The 18600-nt window shown below is 41.2% G+C and overlaps 1 protein-coding gene across 1 annotated transcript in view; it reads left to right on the plus strand.

Moving 5' to 3' along the window:
- LOC5574530 (DDB1- and CUL4-associated factor 7) overlaps positions 1 to 17564 on the plus strand; it is a 28977-nt gene extending 11413 nt beyond the window's left edge. Inside the window, exon 4 of the mRNA XM_001655133.2 lies at positions 16514 to 17564. Coding sequence (XP_001655183.2) covers positions 16514 to 17357 — 844 coding nt within the window. The 3' untranslated portion in view covers positions 17358 to 17564. The remainder of the gene's footprint in view (positions 1 to 16513) is intronic.
- The last annotated feature ends 1036 nt before the right edge of the window (positions 17565 to 18600 follow it).

Raw genomic sequence — 18600 nt, forward strand, 5'->3', positions numbered from 1 at the left:
TGAAAATAACGTTTTATAGCTGCTGCGCATAGTAAGGGACATAGTTGAAAAATGGTTCCTTACTATGCGCACTTAAGAAGAATAAGAAAATGAAGAGAAAATAAGGTGCACTTTACCAGTGATAATTGCTCGATAAATAAACCAGTGCCTACATACTAAAAATCTGAAATATATTCTCTTTAACTTGATTCAAATGACTTAAGTGATGAGGTACTCCCTTAGCATTTTTGCTAACGGGCAGTCAATTTGGACGTTTTTCAATATTTTTAAAGCTATTTTATTTTTTATTAAAGTAATAAACGAAAATTTGTCAAGAAAATTCTTCACGTACTTTTTTATTACTATTGTATCAATATATGGATAACAAATTTTAAACAAAAATTTAAATGATTTACCAGATTTTGGTGGATTTTGGTAAAAGTGCGCAGAGTTAGGAGCTGCGCAGAGTTAGGGGCCCTCACGGTATGTTTGCAATTATTAGCGGATTTCCTATAAGATCATTGTCAGATTCTGGATCAGATCTTCGAAGTAGGATTGCTTGGAGATGCTTGTCCACATCATTGACAAATTATTTGCGAGGTCATAGACAAATCGCTTAGGAGAGGCCATTGACTCTCTCTTGCTCATTCGTTATAAACAAAAAAGGCCGAGCCTTGGGCCAATGCCTGGATGAAAATCGAAATTGGACCATTTAACATCATTTAACCCTCTCTTTCCCATGGTAACTTCAGAGCTCCATTGGTTTTCGACATTTTTGGCAGTTTTCTTTATTCTGTGTTTATTATTATTATAGTAAATTGTCACTCAACGAGCAAGGAATCACACACGCAGAGGAAAATATTGTAAAGGCTAAACGATTCCCTATAGAGTCTTCAAATTTTAACGGCTTACCAGCAACTTTTGTCAATGCAATAAATTTGCTTATTTATTTTAGTAGTAGTTGTTTTGAAACAAAAATAAAACAAAACAAAATAATTCTGTAACATTCTAAAGAATGAATCATTTTCCTTTTTTCTCATTGTCAAATTAACATAATATAGCTTATTAGTTCAGAGACGTATAAAGTATCTTGATCCGTTTTCAGAGACCAAGTGGTATTATGACAAACGACTTTATGCTATTTGGGGTAACCTCGGTTATTCGGCAACACAAAAACGATATTCATCACTACTCTGTGCAACTTTTTTTTCTGAACTTTTCAATCAACGTCTTCCTTTCAATCGGCTTCCGAAGTAGACACATTAATATTGTAATATTTGGTAACCTTTGGAAGTTCCATGATTTCTATAAGCTTTAAACGTTTTAAGTAAAGTGTTTCCTGAGTTATCAGCACGTTCTGTTTCACTATGCTAATTGCGAACCTAGTTTACTAATAGCTACACGGTGCCCCGACAGACCGTTATTATGAAATAAACAATTGTCTATCCAATCCGAGCACAGGGTTCGATTCCTGAGGTCAATCTGTACTTCTGGACCAATTTATAAAAAAAAACCCCAGGGATTAATTTCAAGAAATTTCGATTTGAAGTTTTTAACTACAAATTTGAATATAATCCGTATTAAAATTTTGCAATAACACTGAAAAAAACCTACAAAAACGCTCAAAAAGTTGGCCAAACTGTTATCGTTGTTATAATAAGACATATTTATAACTGACTTGACTTACCAGAGTGGCTTAAGTGTGTTTTTACATGGCTTAATCTGCTTAATGGCTTACATCTAAGAAATATATTTAATATACAATCGATATTACGTTCGATAAACGTGAAACATTCAATGCTGGATATTATTAATTAACAGCTTATTTTTAGATTTTCACACTAAGTGGCCAGCCCACCAAAGACTGCCGTATTTATTTTGCTTAACAAAATCTGCTTCTCTGTACATCTGGTACTACCCTTGATGTTTAGGTCTAGTTTTGCACCGAGTAATGCCCTCAGCACTTCACGTGAAAAATATCCTTAATTCTACATTCTACATCCCACATTCTTAGCCACAACAGGATTATAACTAGACGGGAAACATGATTGTCATATGTCACAGGTGTTCGAAGATTAACAAAGTCTTCAACAACTTCAAACAAATCCCCAATAAGTACTACTTAAGTATCAACAATACTAGGACTTCCACTCTATATACCTGCAACTATTTACTTCTTTTTTTTATTTTTTTTCGGGATTCATTGTCAATCTGTTTATGGATTTCTAGGTCGCGTTCGACTTAGTAACGAAAATCTAGCTGTTGCAGGTAATATCAAAGACTCTAAGATAAGACTTAAAGCTGATTAAGTTAACAAATATAATCACTTTCCCATGGTAAAACCACGTGTTGTGGCTGCGAATATCTTCTTTTACGGATTACTTAACCAGCTTGGGGACCTGCAACTTGCATAGGAAAACGACATTTCTACACGGTTGCTTGATATAGGCTTATCCGATTTCATACATCCTGAAGAAGCTCAACTTAGTAGCAGTTGATCTACATTAAGAAAGCTTACATCGTAGTAGCAGTTGATTTGTTCTGACAACCTATATAAGCTTAGTTCAATTGTAAAATGCTCATTCCTCAATAAACCTTCCTAGAAGCTAGACATAACTTTAGGTTATGGGCCCAGTCTCACTTTAACCCCTGAAGACCGAAGATAGGAAAATTGTTAGAATCTGAAGCCCTCTTGGAAATCGGAATCGTTATTTAGAAGCAGCCGTTTACTTTGTGAAGAATCTGGGAACGATGGCAAGCAGCGCGAAGAAAGCTGGCATTGTGCAGTTCGCTGGTGATGGGTTCGATACTTGGAAGTTCCGGGTCGAGACCCAGCTTTCGGCCCATGGAGTACGGGATGTACTCGATGAAGATGCCCCGGCAGAAACGGCTACTGAAGCGATCAAGAAGGCGTTCAAAGAGAAGGACGAAAAAGCAAAGGCCTTATTGGTGGCATTCATAGCGGACAGCCACCTGGAATACGTACGGGACAAAGCCACGGCCAAAGCCATGTGGATGTCTTTAGAGTCGACGTTTGCGAAGAAGGTATTTGCGGCCCAAACATACATCCGGAGGTCGCTTGCCATGCTGCGGATGGAAGAAGGATGTGCCCTGAAGGACCACTTCCGGGACTTCGACGAATTGGTGAGGCAGTTGGAAGATGCCGGCGCAAATCTGACGGAGTTGGACCAGGTGAGCCAACTGTTTATCTCGTTGCCAGCCTCGTACGACGTCGTCACCACGGCAATTGAAAATTTGGAAGAAAAACAGCTCACCCTGGCAACAGTGAAAAGTCGTTTGTTGGCTGAAGAACAGAAGGGAAACGGTCGTGATACATGCAGCGGGCTATCAAATCGATCCGACGGAACGGTACTGGCAGCAAGGACCGAGAAGCAAAAGAAAGGCATCCGTGAAGGTAAACCGAAATTTGCTGGAAAGTGCTACGGTTGCGGAGCCTTTGGCCACAAGCGGTCAACGTGTCCGAAATCTAGAGACCAACGGGTACGAGCGCAAGCTGCAGAAATTCCCAGGGATCGTGAAGTCGCGTTGATTGGTTCCGTACCGACTGTAAGTTCAAGTGCAAAGAGCAAGATAGTGTGGATTCTTGATTCGGGTGCCAGCCGGCACATGGCCAAAGATCCTGGAGTGTTCTATGGAATGGAGACACTTGCTGAACCTGTCACGATTGAGAGTGCGATGGACAATGGCAGTATGAAGGGCGCACAGCAAGGAACCATCAAAGGTATCGTATCGACACGAAGCGGCCAGGTTCGTTTGGCCATAAGCAAGGTTTTGTTCGTTCCAAATTTGAAATTCAACCTGATCTCGTTGGGAGCGCTGATGAACGTTGGAGTTGATGTCGAATTTATGAAGGATCGTGCCATCCTGACCAAAGACGGGGAGATCATCGGTGAGGCCACCAAGCAAGGTAATCTCTTTTATTTGACCATGGATGTGGAAATCGTTGGCACTGCCTTGACAACCGATGATGGAGTCAGCAAGCAGGATTTGTGGCACAAGCGCTACGGACATTTAAGCTATCGAAATCTATTGGAGCTCCAAAAAGCGGAAATGGTGACTGGAATGGGTAAGTTGAAAACGGAGGAAGCCTTCTGTGAAACTTGCGCCGAAGCAAAACTGATGCGGCTACCATTCAATGGATCAAGACCTCCTACCAGCAGGCCGCTGGAGAGAGTTCACACGGACGTTTGTGGAAAAATTACACCGGCTACATTTGATGGTTACCAATACTTCGTGACGTTCCTGGACGATTACACTCATTTTGCAGTGGTATACCTTATGAAGCGAAAGGACCAGGTGTTTGAATATTTCAAGATCTATCAAGCAATGGCAACCGCTAAATTCGGTACCCAGATAGCAGCCTTGAGATGTGACCTAGGACGTGAATACTTTAGCAGCTCCTAGTTGGCTTATTATGAGCAACATGGCATCCAGGTGGAGTCAACGGTAGGTTATACACCACAGCACAATGGGGTCGCTGAACGTTTCAATCGGACCATTTCTGAGAAGATGCGAACGTTGCTGCTTGAGTCTGGGGCTCCAAAGTACCTTTGGGGTGAAGCACTGTATGACGCAGTATACGTCACGAACCGAAGCCCAACGGAAGCACTGGAAGTTGAGAAAACACCAGCTGAGATGTGGCATGGCGAAAAACCGAACGTTGAGAAGTTGCGAGTCTTTGGTAGCTTGGCGTTTTCGTGGATACCAAAGCAAAAGCGAAGCAAGCTCGATCCAACCGGTAAGCGATGCGTGTTTCTTGGATATGCACCATGCGGCTATCGATTGTGGGATCCGAAGGCCAGAAAGCAATTTGTGGCACGTGATATAAGATGTAACGAAGTCGAGTTTCCGTTCAAGATTACACCAGCGGCGCAAATGAGTGGGTGTTTGACAGAACAGTCGATCCCACTTGTAGTTCCGGAATTCACTGAGTCAGAGGGGGACGGTGTGGAGGTACCGGAAATCGATCCTGCCAACGAAGTCGAAGTTGCTCCGGACAATATTACGATTGCTGACCCGCAAGATGACGAGTCGGAGCAAGAGGGGGAAGAAGCCGAAGGCGTGGTGTTAGAACCGTTGGCACTTCCACCACAAGCGGTAGGTAAGAGTTCCTCCCAGGACGGGACAACTCCGAGGACCAGTGGTCGGGAGTGCAAGAGACCAGGTTGGTTCCGAGATTTTATGTCTTCTTATAGTGCAAATACTGCTGTAAATATTTCCACTCAGATTCCTATGTGCTACGACGACATCGAAGGCCATCCAGAAGCAACACGGTGGTATGTATCAGGCTGTAAATGACGAGCTTCGTGCGTTGAACCACAACCAAACCTGGACATTGGTGAAGCGACCGGCGACTGTCGTTCTAGTTCCATGCAAGTGGGTGTTCGCTGTGAAGACCGACGCTGATGGCAAACCTGTTCGCTACAAGGCTCGCTTGGTAGCCAAAGGGTTTATGCAAAGGAAGCACATCGACTACGAAGAAACATTCGCACCCGTCGCCAAGTTAACTACAATCCGGACCATTCTGGCGGTGGCAAACACTCGGGACCTCGAAATACATCAGATGGATGTTCGTACAGCGTTCTTAAATGGGAAGGTAATCGAAACGGTATACATGGAGGTACCTGAAGGCGTAAAATCTAAACCGGACGAGATATGCTTGCTAGAACGTTCACTCTATGGCTTGAAGCAATCGCCAAGGTGTTGGAACAACCGTTTCAACAATTTTCTCCAGGATCAAGGCTTCGTTCGGTCAAATCATGATTATTGCCTCTAAGTGCGTCAACAGTATCATAGTATATGTAGATGACTTGTTGATCGTGGCGAAGACCAGAGCGACGGTGGAAGAAATCAAACGAATACTCAAGAGCGAATTCGAGATGGCTGACATGGGTCCACTTCATCACTTTTTAGGGATCAAGGTGGAGAGAGACCGCGCAAGAGGCGTCATGAAGCTTTCCCAAACCGGACTTATTGACAAGATGCTGCAACGATTCGAGATGCAAGATTGCAAAGCGTGAAAAACACCTGCTGAAGTGCGACTACAGCTGACACGAGCAAATGGAGATTGCCAATACCCGTACAGAGAGCTGATTGGAAGCTTGATGTACATTATGATGGGGAAACGACCAGACCTGTGCTATTTCGTTGGCTATTTATCAAGATTCCAAGATGAAGCTGGACCTGATCATTGGCAACAAGCGAAGCGAGTACTTCGGTACTTACAAGGGACAAAGCATCATCAACTGGTTTACAAGAGAAATCCACATAAATCACCGACAGAGGGATTCGTTGATGCTGACTATGCAGGAGATGAATCAGATAGAAAGTGCGTCTCTGGTTATCTACTAAAAGTATTTGGCTGTACCGTGGCTTGGTCTTCAAAGAAACAAGGAACCGTTGCGATGTCATCAACAGAGGCCGAATACGTAGCGATGAGTAGCTGCATCAGCGAGGTAATTTGGATGACCGGTCTAATGACTGATCTGTCTGAAGCCTAGAATCTGGGGCCTGTTCCGGTATTTGAAGACAACCAGGGTGCCATTGCCATGGCCAAAAAAGGAGGAAACCAAACGGGTGAAACACGTCGACGTTAAATTCCACTTCATTCGGGATGCTGTGGCTGACGGACGAATTCAACTGGTATACATCCAATCCAAACATCAAGAGGCGGATATTTTAACAAAATCGCTAGCTGCACCACTATTTCAAGAGCTGCGGCAGAAGATTGGACTATACGTAATCAACTGAGAGGGGGTGAAGAAGCTCAACTTAGCAGCAGTTGATCTACATTAAGAAAGCTTACATCGTAGTAGCAGTTGATTTGTTCTGACAACCTATATAAGCTTAGTTCAATTGTAAAATGTTCATTCCTCAATAAACCTTCCTAGAAGCTAGACATAACTTTATATTCATTCTTTCGATAACAACTTCGCCAAAACACCTCGCGATCGTTTATCGTACAACACTGAAAAGTGTTTCGAATACTAAATCAGTTTTCAATAATAATGAAAAGAACAACGATGAATGCAAGCATGAATAAATGAAACATCATTGTCAATTTGCTCTGTATAGAACGCTCATGATTTCGTTACGCTAAAAATTGTTATACAAAATGATTGAAGTTCAATGAGCTCAGCATACACAAAACTTCAGGTTATTTTTAGTTCGTCATCCAAATTTCAACCAATTCGGCCTACCAGAAGCTGAGATACAGATCTCCAAGTTTGGGAATTTTGTATGGAAAATAGCATTTGATTACTAACTTTTGTCACCGACTGTAAATTGTAAAAAGTTGTTACTGTTGATGATATTGCCAATGAGCAACTGTTATTTTGGCTACACTATACTTTTATATATATAGAGGAAGCTGGTCCAATTCGGACCATGTTCTAATTAGGACCATCAAGCATTTCTCAATACTGGAGCTACTGTAAAGATCGTGTTTACCGTTTTTCTACCCACCGTCTGGCTAGGATCTAACACAATACATTTGACGTTTTTCAGTTAATTCGTTTGGTTTTTATATTAGTTTGTTGTATTGAAGTGCTGTAGTTTGCTATCCGTTAGCATAATTTCCAAGCTTCTGTTATTGACAATAAATCTCCAATCTTTCTGTGTTATTTTATAATCGAATCCCCTAGCCTAAGCTTTCATCTGACCATATGGTTTTGATATGTTTATGCACTGTTTGTGCTCAACTAGTTTGAAAATCTCAAAATATGTATTGGTCCAATCCGGACCTTTTGATGTGGTTCAATACGGACCTCTTGATTTTCAACGAGCAGTCAGTCTATTTCATAAGTTCCAACCCATGAAAGTCTTTTCTATTTGCAAGAAAATCACAGAAGTTGTAATATGATGGTGCCTTTGTTTCTGTTGCGGTCAAGAAACAGTCATCGAAAAAAATTTAAGAAATTCGGTAGACCTATAAAAAAATGTATCAATAAACTAGGTACTTGACAAGCATCTATATTAATACCACAGCCTATTTTAGATACAGCTTTCCAAATTTGTTTGACAATACGATACTAAAAAAAGTTTATGAGTGCTTAGAACAAAACAATCAACTTTCCCTTACCCGATATAATGTGTTTTGAACATGAAAATATGAAGTTTGGCTTCATTTTTTAATCTTTTTAATATAGCGTACTTTGACCCAAAAATGTATGTCGATATATCTCCAACTTGATTTCCCGAAACTCGATGCTTTTTTTCCAGTTTCCCGAACAAGTTCACCTTTTTAACCCCATATTTTCGTGCCAAGATTCAATATTTTGAAATTTTACTAATTCCAATGTTTGTCAAAATAACAAAGGCTCCAAAATTTAAAAAAAATATTTGTTCTTTATCTCGATATTTCCCATACACGATGGTTAGTTTAATATCGAGTTAGGGAATGTTCACTGTACTAAATATTGAACCAGGCTTCACACATGTTATTTTTTTTATTAAAATTCAAATTTTACTTGAGCTAGTTCTGACTCGAACTTAATTGAAATTTTTCACGCATTGAGTTATTTTGTTATGATTGCGTTTATTGAAGAAGTTCAACACGAACTTTGGTATCAAACAAATCGGAGTTATATTTATAACTATCATAGCAAAAAGTGCTCGCGCTAAATCAGGCTTTCAAGAAATAATAAAACTTTTCATGCCGCCCATTGTGCTGAAAAGATATGGTTAAAAAACTGTTACTAGGTCCGAATTGGACCATGTTCCACTACTATATTTCGAAAAATTTTATGATTTTTTTCCTCACTTACCTCCTTACCTTAATTCATTTGCTTTTGCAAACGTTTGCAGAAAAAAAAACGAAGATTAGGAATTGGAATATTTTCAATTGGGATTGTTAATTGCACAAAAGAGGCATATTGTTGGTAGATATTAGCTTGGTAGTTTTTACAACAATCCCCTGTCGAAGTGAATCAAAAGTGCCAAGAATAAAAAACCGTCCACTTAGCACAATTGAGGGGGTTAGAAGCAAAGGTAAGTGACAAAATCTTATACCGCTGCAAAGCTTGAAAACAGTAAATATGTTTAGTATATTCAACTCAAAAATTGACCAAAATGTCAGTCCTTTACGTTTGGATCCCTCAATTTAAAACCGGGAGACCTTTGAAAATTATACTGGGAAAAAAGCTGAGTCAGGGGATTCTTCACGTTAGATCACTTTTTAAAAAGCACAAACTTTAAATACAAAAGTGTCTATTGATATAAGTAACCTTACTTGTACACCTAACTAGCAAGAACAAGAGACCGAGCCACGCTGCTGGCTCGCTTTTATTAATAATTAGTGCACACCTTGCACATTCCTATGCCTAACACCTGATTGGTGCACCGCGTGGCGTGATACCGCCGCGTTGCGCGCCAATCGTTCCTATTGGCTAATCCACCTACCAGAGTTTCCTGACTACTCCCCGTCTACTTGAAAGCCGCCCTCGGCTTTCGCGATCTTCGGCAGCTACGGTCCTCCGTTGCTCCGGGCGTTCGTCGTTGTGCAGGGTCTTCATTGTTGCGGGATTAACCTCGGTTTTCTAGGCTCAGGAATGGTACTAAGTTCCTCTCTCGATTCTTATGGCACCATCTCTTTCTTGTTGACGTCACTAATGCGTAGGATAATACCTCGGAATAGCCAAATGAAAAAGACTCCAATGCATATGATCATCGTAGTAGAGATTGACCCGAAAGAAAGCCATTTGAAGATGTTGAGCCTTAACTGAATGCTTTCCGTGGTAAGGTTCAACTTCCTAAGGGTTTCTCGATGCTCCAGGTGAAATGTCTGTAAATACTCTAGGGGTATACGGTCTATAATTTTGGTAGCATTTACCTTTAGTCCGGTCGTTGGTAAGAATGATTTGGTTGGTATGATGGTGTCCAGGTTGACGTACTCCTCTCCGTCTATGTATACTGAGCAATTTGACATTTGGATTAGAAAGGATCCAACTAAACTTCTCGGTTCATCCAAACAGTTTGATGATATGGTGGTGTTTCCGTTGTTGATGATGACATTGACTTCATCAATTCTCTTGATGTGGTTTTTGCTGTATGCCTTTTCTATGGGACAATCGGCTGAGCTTCCACTAGTTAATTTCGTAAGGCATTCATCTGTCGGTTTGAGGTCGGAGTTGGAACAAATGTAAAGGTTTTTCAACTTTGGACATGGTGATTGAACTGTGTATGATTTGATGCCTTTAAGGAGATAATTTGACTGGATGTGGATTTTCGAACCATTATTGATGATGGGCTCTATGTAGTATAACTCGTAGTTGATGGCTTTTATCTTGGGAATCTTAAGAACGTAGATGATTTGTAGAGCATTGTGTAGGATATAAGCGCCTGCGATGTCGAGAATATCATTGGGTGAGTCTAAGCCAAGGTCCGAGATAAAATTCCTGGCTAGCTGCAGCTCCTGTGCGGTGATGAGACGGCTGCTGGGGATATTTGCCCTAGCCAATGCAATGGCCTCTTCTATTGTTTCTAAGTGTTTTGTTAATTCATCTATGTTGAAAAGCAAGTTGACTGAACTCATCCGATCAATAATTTCGTTAGAGACATTTGAAATGAACATTGATAAAGATGTAGACATATTTTGAAATCTATTCTCAAAGTACCGGTTAATTTTTGACTTGTTCGTTATTCTGGTCTATCAATAAATTTGTGGTTCTATTAATGATTCTCAAGTCTTCCGCGTCAGGGCTACCGGAGATGTATTTCCAAGCTGAACCTAAGGTTTCCCATCTCTTTCTACGTCTCGACGTAACTGGCCTTAGTTTGGTGTAAGTTTCGGTTAGTTTATTTAATTTTAGATTAATCAATGGCCCTAATATATCATCTTTCCAAACCCTATTTTCGACTACTAGTTTAATCTGCTCGATCGCTTCCTCTATGCCCTCTAGGTTTATTCTGTGTAGAATCCTAAGGCTACTGCTGCTGATTCTAGCGTCACCCATCATTACTACTGCAAGGGGGTTCTGCCCAAGGTCGTGGACATGTAAGAATTTTGAAGCCACCGTCGCCAAAAAACATAGTCTGAAAGTAAAATAGTTGGGTGTTAGAGAAGTTTGATGTCAGTCTTGTGTGTCTTTATGTTATGTCCGTCGGTGACAGTCTTGTCCGTCTGTTTTGTTACGTCTATCAGTCTGTATCGGTTGCCAGAAGGGTGTGGCTTAGCCTTTCCTTTGACCAATACTTGTTTTTCACTTAAAATTTTGTATTTGTTTTCATCTGCTTTTGTTTTGTCGTTCTCTTTTGTGGCCATTGCCTTGATATTGTCCCGAGCGGTTTGAATATTCCTTTGCCTCGCGAGATTAATTTCTGCAGGGATCAAGGATGAACTAAATCCTGTTGCCTGGTCACAAGTAATCATTTTCGGCAATCCGAAGATTTTGAAATACTCGATAAGTGCTTCTGTTAGCTCTTCAGTGCTTTCGCTGGAGATTTGATATAATTGCGCAAATTTGGAGAAGGAATCTACGACGGTTAGAAATTTCTGAGTCTCTTTAACGTATACGTCAATAAAGACGTTTCCAAAAGGCTCGTCGTATATTCTTCTCGAAATTGGAATTTTGAATGGTCTTCTTTCGTACTTTGCGAATTTGCACTCTTCGCAATTTTTTACGAAGGTTTTGACTTTACCTAACATACCAGGAAAGTAAGCAGATTTTCTCACTTCCTCGTACGTTAGTTTGTAATTCCTATGGTTGAAATTATGCGATTTGCGTATAAAATCCTGTTGGTCCGTGGCTGAAATGAGATCAGGTAATAGAATGTTAGAATAATGTATCTTTAAATTTTTATTAAAATCTGTTTCGATGATTTCCTTACAAATCTTAATTATCTCTAACGGTCCAAAAATGCCGTTACTTGCGGCTGGATCTAAATATTTTTTGATTATAGCCGCCAATTCATCTCTTGAATAATTTGACTTGTGAAAGATATGCCTTCTTTGGCCGGGGAAGACCTTCCACATCACATGCGGGCTTTTCCGGTCATTGCTATCTAATCGAATAATCAATTGGTTTTGAAACTTATTGATTATTTCAGGACCATAGATAGCGTCATTTGGGTAGCATTCGCTGAAGAGTTCCTGTAAGTTTAACTCGACTGGTGGGATTCGCGATAATCCATCAGCTACCACATTTTGCTTACCCTTCTTGTAAACGATTTTGAAATCATACTGCTTCAAGTAAAGCCTCTGTCGAGTGACTCGTCCAGTGGCATCGGTAAGCTTGAGCTCTTTGGTCAGAGGCTCATGATCAGTGTAAATCGTAAAAGGTTTGCCATAGAGGTATGGTCGAAATCTTTTAGCAGCAAAATAGATAGCTAGCAGTTCTTTGGCTGTTGCGGAGTAATTCTCCTCTGCCTTGGACAGCGTGCGTGAAAGGTATGCTATCGGCCTCTCCTTTCCGTATTCTAATTGCGACAGTACTGCTCCAATGGCAATGTTGGAGGCGTCTGTCGTAAGAATGAATGGCTTATTGAAGTCCGGATAAGCTAGCAACAAATCTGTAGACATGATTTGCTTTAGCTTTTTGAAGGAATGTTCAAAGTCTTTGGTGTCATAGTTTATGACTTTGCTTTTACCTCTCAACTGGCTGGTGAGTGGTTTGGCAATGTTAGCATATCCCGGTATGAAGCGGCGATAATAGCTAACGGTTCCAAGGAAAGACTTAAGTTGTTTTGGGGTTTTTGGTAGTGGCCAATTTAGAATAGCCTCTATCTTATTGGGGTTTGGTTTCACCCCTTCTGTGGTAACAACGTGACCGAGGAACTCGACCTCCTTGCGGAGAAATTCCGACTTGTCGCATTGCACCTTGAGGTTTGCATCGCGTAATGTCTCTAGGACTTTCGCGATGTCCTTAACATGCTCCTTCAGAGAGGATGAGAATATTATGATGTCGTCCATATAGACAAAACATCTTATTCCCAGGTGTTTCCGAAGGACAGAGTCCATAAGCCTCTGGAATGTTGCAGGGGCATTCTTTAGGCCAAATGGCATTCGAACGAATTCGAATTTGCCGTGGTCTATATTAAATGCAGTTTTTGGGATGTCTTTAGGATCTATTTCGATCTGGTGAAATCCACTGGCCAGATCTAATACTGTGAAATATTGGGCCTTTCCGAGCCGGTCTAGTATTTCACTGATTTCTGGGATAGGGTATCGATCTGCAGGAGTTTTCTCATTTAACTTCCTGTAGTCTACTACTATCCGGTATTTCTTTTTTCCGGAGTTATCCATCTTTTTGGGTACCACCCAGATGGGTGATGTCCAAGGAGACGACGACTCTCTAATTATACCCGAATCAAGCATCTTTCGAACTTGATCGGATACTTCATCCCTTAGATGATAAGGGTATTTATAGGTTTTTTGGTGCACTGGCTTATCATCGCTAGTTTCAATTCGATGCTTAACCTCGTGCGTGAACGTCAGTTTTTGGCCTTCACTAAAGAAAACGTCCTTGAAAGGTTTGAGCGTTTTTACTAGCTCACGTTTTTCTTCCTCGTTCATGTGACTTGCCTTGAAGTTAATTTTGCAACAAGTTTCATTCTGATTCAAAAGAAACTTTTCGTTTGCAAATGGTTTCATATTGGCTTTCACACCTGGTTTAACAGTGGATAAGTGGACAGAAGCTTGGTGTCCCTTGGCGGAATATAAGCCAGGTTTCAGCGAAATGCTTGGGGTGAGGTTTATTTCGTCCTCGATTAGAAATGTGCCATCTGCCGTAGTGCAAATGGTTACCATCTGATCGGTCTGTTCATGAAAGTTCATCGAAGAGGGATAGTATCGTGCGAGTTGATACTTTTTATCACCTACTACAAGCTGGTGGTTTTTGGAGTCAATCAAGGCTTTCATCGATGCTATGTTTTCATACCCGATTAGGCCGTCGAAAAAATGATGAAATTTGAAGACATGATAGGGGAGCTTTGTGCTGAATGCCTCCGAAAAGAGGTTAGCGTGAACTACCTTGTCAATAAGGAATTTCCCATTTTTATTTGAAACAATTGAAGGAGACTTCGCTTTGGAAGATTTTTTAACTTGTTCGGGGTTAATATATGATTTATTAGCCCCAGTGTCGATTAAAAAGTTGAGGTACCCTTTTGTGGTAGGAAACCTCAGGTATGGTATAAAGTTTAAATCGGTCGTTCCTTGTTCTTGACCTTCTGAAAATTTAGCTCATCGCATTCTGCGTCACTGTCCAATGTATCGTATTCTTCCTTCTGTTCCTCTTCTTCAGGTTCACTTATGATATCATTCTCCTCCGTGTGATTAGTTTCGGCCCTCGGCTTACTGTAGAACGGTTTTTTATGTTTATGAAAGGTGTTGGGTTGCGAAGCGCTAGCTTGTGGGGGACGAGAATCGTTTGCCTGTGCATTCTGTGATTTGTATGGAGTAAATTTGCTTGAATACGTTTGCTTCTGAATGGGTTTCCTAGTTTCGGCGTTTTGATTGATAACGACGGATTGATAAGCGTCGTCAAGGGATTTTGGTTTAGAATTGCGGATAATTGAAGCTAATGGTTCACTGATCCCATCTAAAAATTTGGTCACTGTAAGGATCTCCAGCAGTTCGGTTGTGCTTAATGGGTGGAGCTGTAGGTTTGACTTCAGCTTCGTATTTAATTCTTTTATCTCATTAAAATACTTGCTGTTGCTTCTATCACCCTTGCGTATATGAAACAATTGGTTAAGATTTGTTACGAAATCTCTTTGATCGCCAAAATTGTCCCGAAGAATTTGTTTCAACTCTTGTTTTGTGTCTGGATTGCCGTTTGCACAAACAACTGTACGGGCTTCCCCTCTTAATTTATTTTTTATAGCCCTTAAGTAGTGGGTGTTTATAGAATCTGGAGCACCGTTCTCTCCTTTAATTTTGAACTCTTCGAAAAGTTCATCTACTTCCTGGAGCCAGGCATTTAATTCCTTTTTATTGCCTGTGTAGTCGGACAATTGTTTAATTGGGTCGGGAATATGGTAAGCATTTCCCGTCCCTTGAACGAGGGCTTGAAGCTGTGCGATCTGATCCCTCAACTGCTCAAGTTCACTGCTGTTGTCACGATCGCGTGGCATTTTTACGGATAGAAAGTAAGGCTGGTATAGGCGGGAATTATTACTTACGATAAAATCCGTAGCATCTATTCCGGTTCTGTGAGCGGCTTAAATGTTGTCGTCCATCCGGTCGATGTCGCTGCGGTGCTCGAAGGATGGTTCCTCGTGCTGATGCGGAGCGTGATGCGATTCCTCTGGAGCTGTTACACTAAGCACTTTAACAACACTCACTTTATAAATATCCCACTTCTGACACCAGTCAGGGGATTCTTCACGTTAGATCACTTTTTAAAAAGCACAAACTTTAAATACAAAAGTGTCTATTGATATAAGTAACCTTACTTGTACACCTAACTAGCAAGAACAAGAGACCGAGCCACGCTGCTGGCTCGCTTTTATTAATAATTAGTGCACACCTTGCACATTCCTATGCCTAACACCTGATTGGTGCACCGCGTGGCGTGATACCGCCGCGTTGCGCGCCAATCGTTCCTATTGGCTAATCCACCTACCAGAGTTTCCTGACTCTGGAATTTCAAAAGTGATATTTGGTGACCACCCTGATTATCCTAATGCTTATGATGTCAAAAGTAACTCTTTTGAAATCTTCGAAATTGTCTTCAGTGATTTGACAGACAAAACAAATTCAAATGCATTTTTACAAATTTCGCCAAACCAAAACTATTTTTTTAAACTTGTTAACAGCGTTATATGATAACCTGAATTAAAAACCTAATAATATGGATGATGTCTCCTATTTTTGCTCAATGAACTAACTCAAGTCCACAGCGGTACAACTTCAAATACCTACGAGGATACTCCCTGGGAAGTCAATAAAAGTTTTCAAACCGAAAAGATTCTCGACCGGCGGGAAGAGTCCTTGCAGATTTCTCGAGGAAAGGTTCATTTTTTTTTCGATGCTTCTTCCATAGATTTCTCCAGTGACGGGGTTGGTAGTAACTAATCGTTATCGTTTCTGCATCCCAACAGAAGGTCGTGGGTTCAATCCCAGACCCGTCCCTTTCTCATATTGTCAACATTCCTTTTAATAGCTATCGTTCTATATATTTCTCTGCGTCCTGCTTAATAATGACATCAAACATCGTCAATTCTATCTATCGCTCGAATTGAATGAAAATCGACTCAACCGCTTACCACAGTGGGATCCTTACGGTCGAATCATCCATCACTAACAAAGCAACTCCTACTTCCAAGGTAGCTGTGGAAAATGCAGGAGTTTCTCCGGTGTTCCTGATGTTCCATCAGTTGATCGTTTGATCGCTTCTTCCAGAAATTCCTTTAATGATATTACCAATACTAGTTAGAATTCTGGTGTATAAGACGGGAGGGGGTAAGTCCAGGTTATTCAATGAACCACATAATGAATGTTTAGTATCAACATGTAACGCTACAATGACCCAGCATGAACTGATAATAATCCTTGTTCCTTTTGTTTCTTCCACAGCACATTCGATCACCCATATCCCACAACGAAAATCATGTGGATTCCGGACTCGAAAGGAGTCTTCCCGGACCTGTTGGCCACCAGTGGGGACTACCTGCGCGTTTGGCGTGCCGGAGAGCCGGACACTCGGTTGGAGTGTGTCCTGAACAACAACAAAAACAGCGACTTTTGCGCTCCGTTGACATCGTTCGACTGGAACGAGGTCGATCCCAATTTGGTAGGAACGTCTTCCATCGATACTACATGCACAATTTGGGGTTTGGAAACGGGTCAACCGCTGGGTCGAATCAACCTGGTATCGGGACACGTAAAAACTCAGCTGATCGCTCACGACAAGGAGGTATACGACATAGCATTTTCGAGGGCTGGCGGCGGTCGGGACATGTTCGCCTCGGTCGGTGCCGATGGAAGTGTGCGAATGTTCGACCTGCGTCACCTGGAACACTCGACAATCATCTACGAAGATCCGGCCCACACGCCACTGTTGCGGTTGGCTTGGAACAAACAGGATCCGAACTATCTGGCCACGGTGGCGATGGATTCGTGCGAAGTGATCATCCTGGATGTCCGGGTACCGTGCACTCCGGTGGCCAGGCTGAGTAATCACCGGGCGTGTGTGAATGGCATCGCTTGGGCTCCGCACAGCTCGTGTCACATTTGCACGGCTGGCGATGATCACCAGGCGCTGATCTGGGACATCCAGCAGATGCCGCGACCGATCGAGGATCCCATCCTCGCGTACACGGCAGCCGAGGGCGAGGTCAATCAGATTCAGTGGGGGGCAACGCAACCGGATTGGATTGCCATTTGCTACAAAACGGCTTGCGAGATTTTGAGGGTTTAAGAAAGTGTGGGGGAATGGGTTGGTACTGTTTATCGCTCTTTGGGTTTTATGTTAGCATTCTTTTCTTTTTCTATGCAGTTTGGCCTAATCGTTGGACGTTGGGGCTGTTCCATTTAAATCTATGATGATTTGTTTTAGATTGATAGGTTTGAAAGTACCGAAAAATTACATGATTAAAGTTCTGCTAGATGCTGATCTTAATTTTGATGTTACTTTGAATTAAGTTTTCATTTGGTTGAGATACTACAATATTTTTTTTTTGTTCATGAAGGGTAGAAGCAACGGTTTTGGTCAGCCTAAGAGAAAATACTTGAAAAGCCCTATACTGCCCATATTCTGTTAGACAACCCCATATCATTTCCGTGACAACTGTGGAAATGCAGAGGTGTATTCGGTCTCTAGTAGCAATGGTTGTCTAATTAACATTCCTTCCCTTCCCCGATGACTGGATGGACGTGGCCGGCGCCTTAATTGACTTAACACTCTCTTTTCCATGGTAGCTCAAGAGCTCAATTGATTTGCGACAATTGGGATTAAAATCTTCTTCTACTTCTCTTTTTCAGGCGTTACGTTCCCAATCAACCTGCTTCTCAGCTTAGTGTTCTTACGAGCACTTCCACAGTTATTCAATGAGAGCTTTCGTTGTAATTTATTTTTGGAAAGTCTGACAGGTACGAAGATACTCTACCCCCTGAGAAGTCGGACCCGAAAAGGTCCTTTACCGAATACGAATTCACGACCCTCAGCTTTGTCTTGCTGAATAGACGGATTTCACGCCAACTCGACAAAGGGATTGGCAGCACCTTTTCAGAATTCAATGAAACTTTCTGGGTGTGAAGACTATGTGAAACTAAGATACTTTGCATACTTTGTTTTTTCAAAATCGATCTAGTCTAACATTTGGAAAGGGTCAAAGTTTTTTTTTACTTTTTTTATAAACCCGTATAACTCGAAAGCGGTAAGACCTACAAAAAAGTGTTGTATGGGGGACTGTCGCGAAATTTCCTGAAATTTCAGAAAAAAATATTGAAAAAATAAAAACACATTTTCTACACTGAAAAAAATAATATTCAAAACATTAAAGTCGAATTAAAAAAAACGGCCATTTCAGATTTTGATCATCCTTAAGCAAAAAGTTTCGTAATTAAATTTACTAAAAGTCGTCCATACATTGCAAATTGGGCATATTTTAGAGAAAAAAGTTTTTCTAACATCGAAATTTTTAAGTCCCAAAGTTTTTTTT

This window comes from Aedes aegypti, chromosome 1 (genome assembly GCF_002204515.2).
Source record: "Aedes aegypti strain LVP_AGWG chromosome 1, AaegL5.0 Primary Assembly, whole genome shotgun sequence".
NCBI classification, from domain to species: domain Eukaryota; kingdom Metazoa; phylum Arthropoda; class Insecta; order Diptera; family Culicidae; genus Aedes; species Aedes aegypti.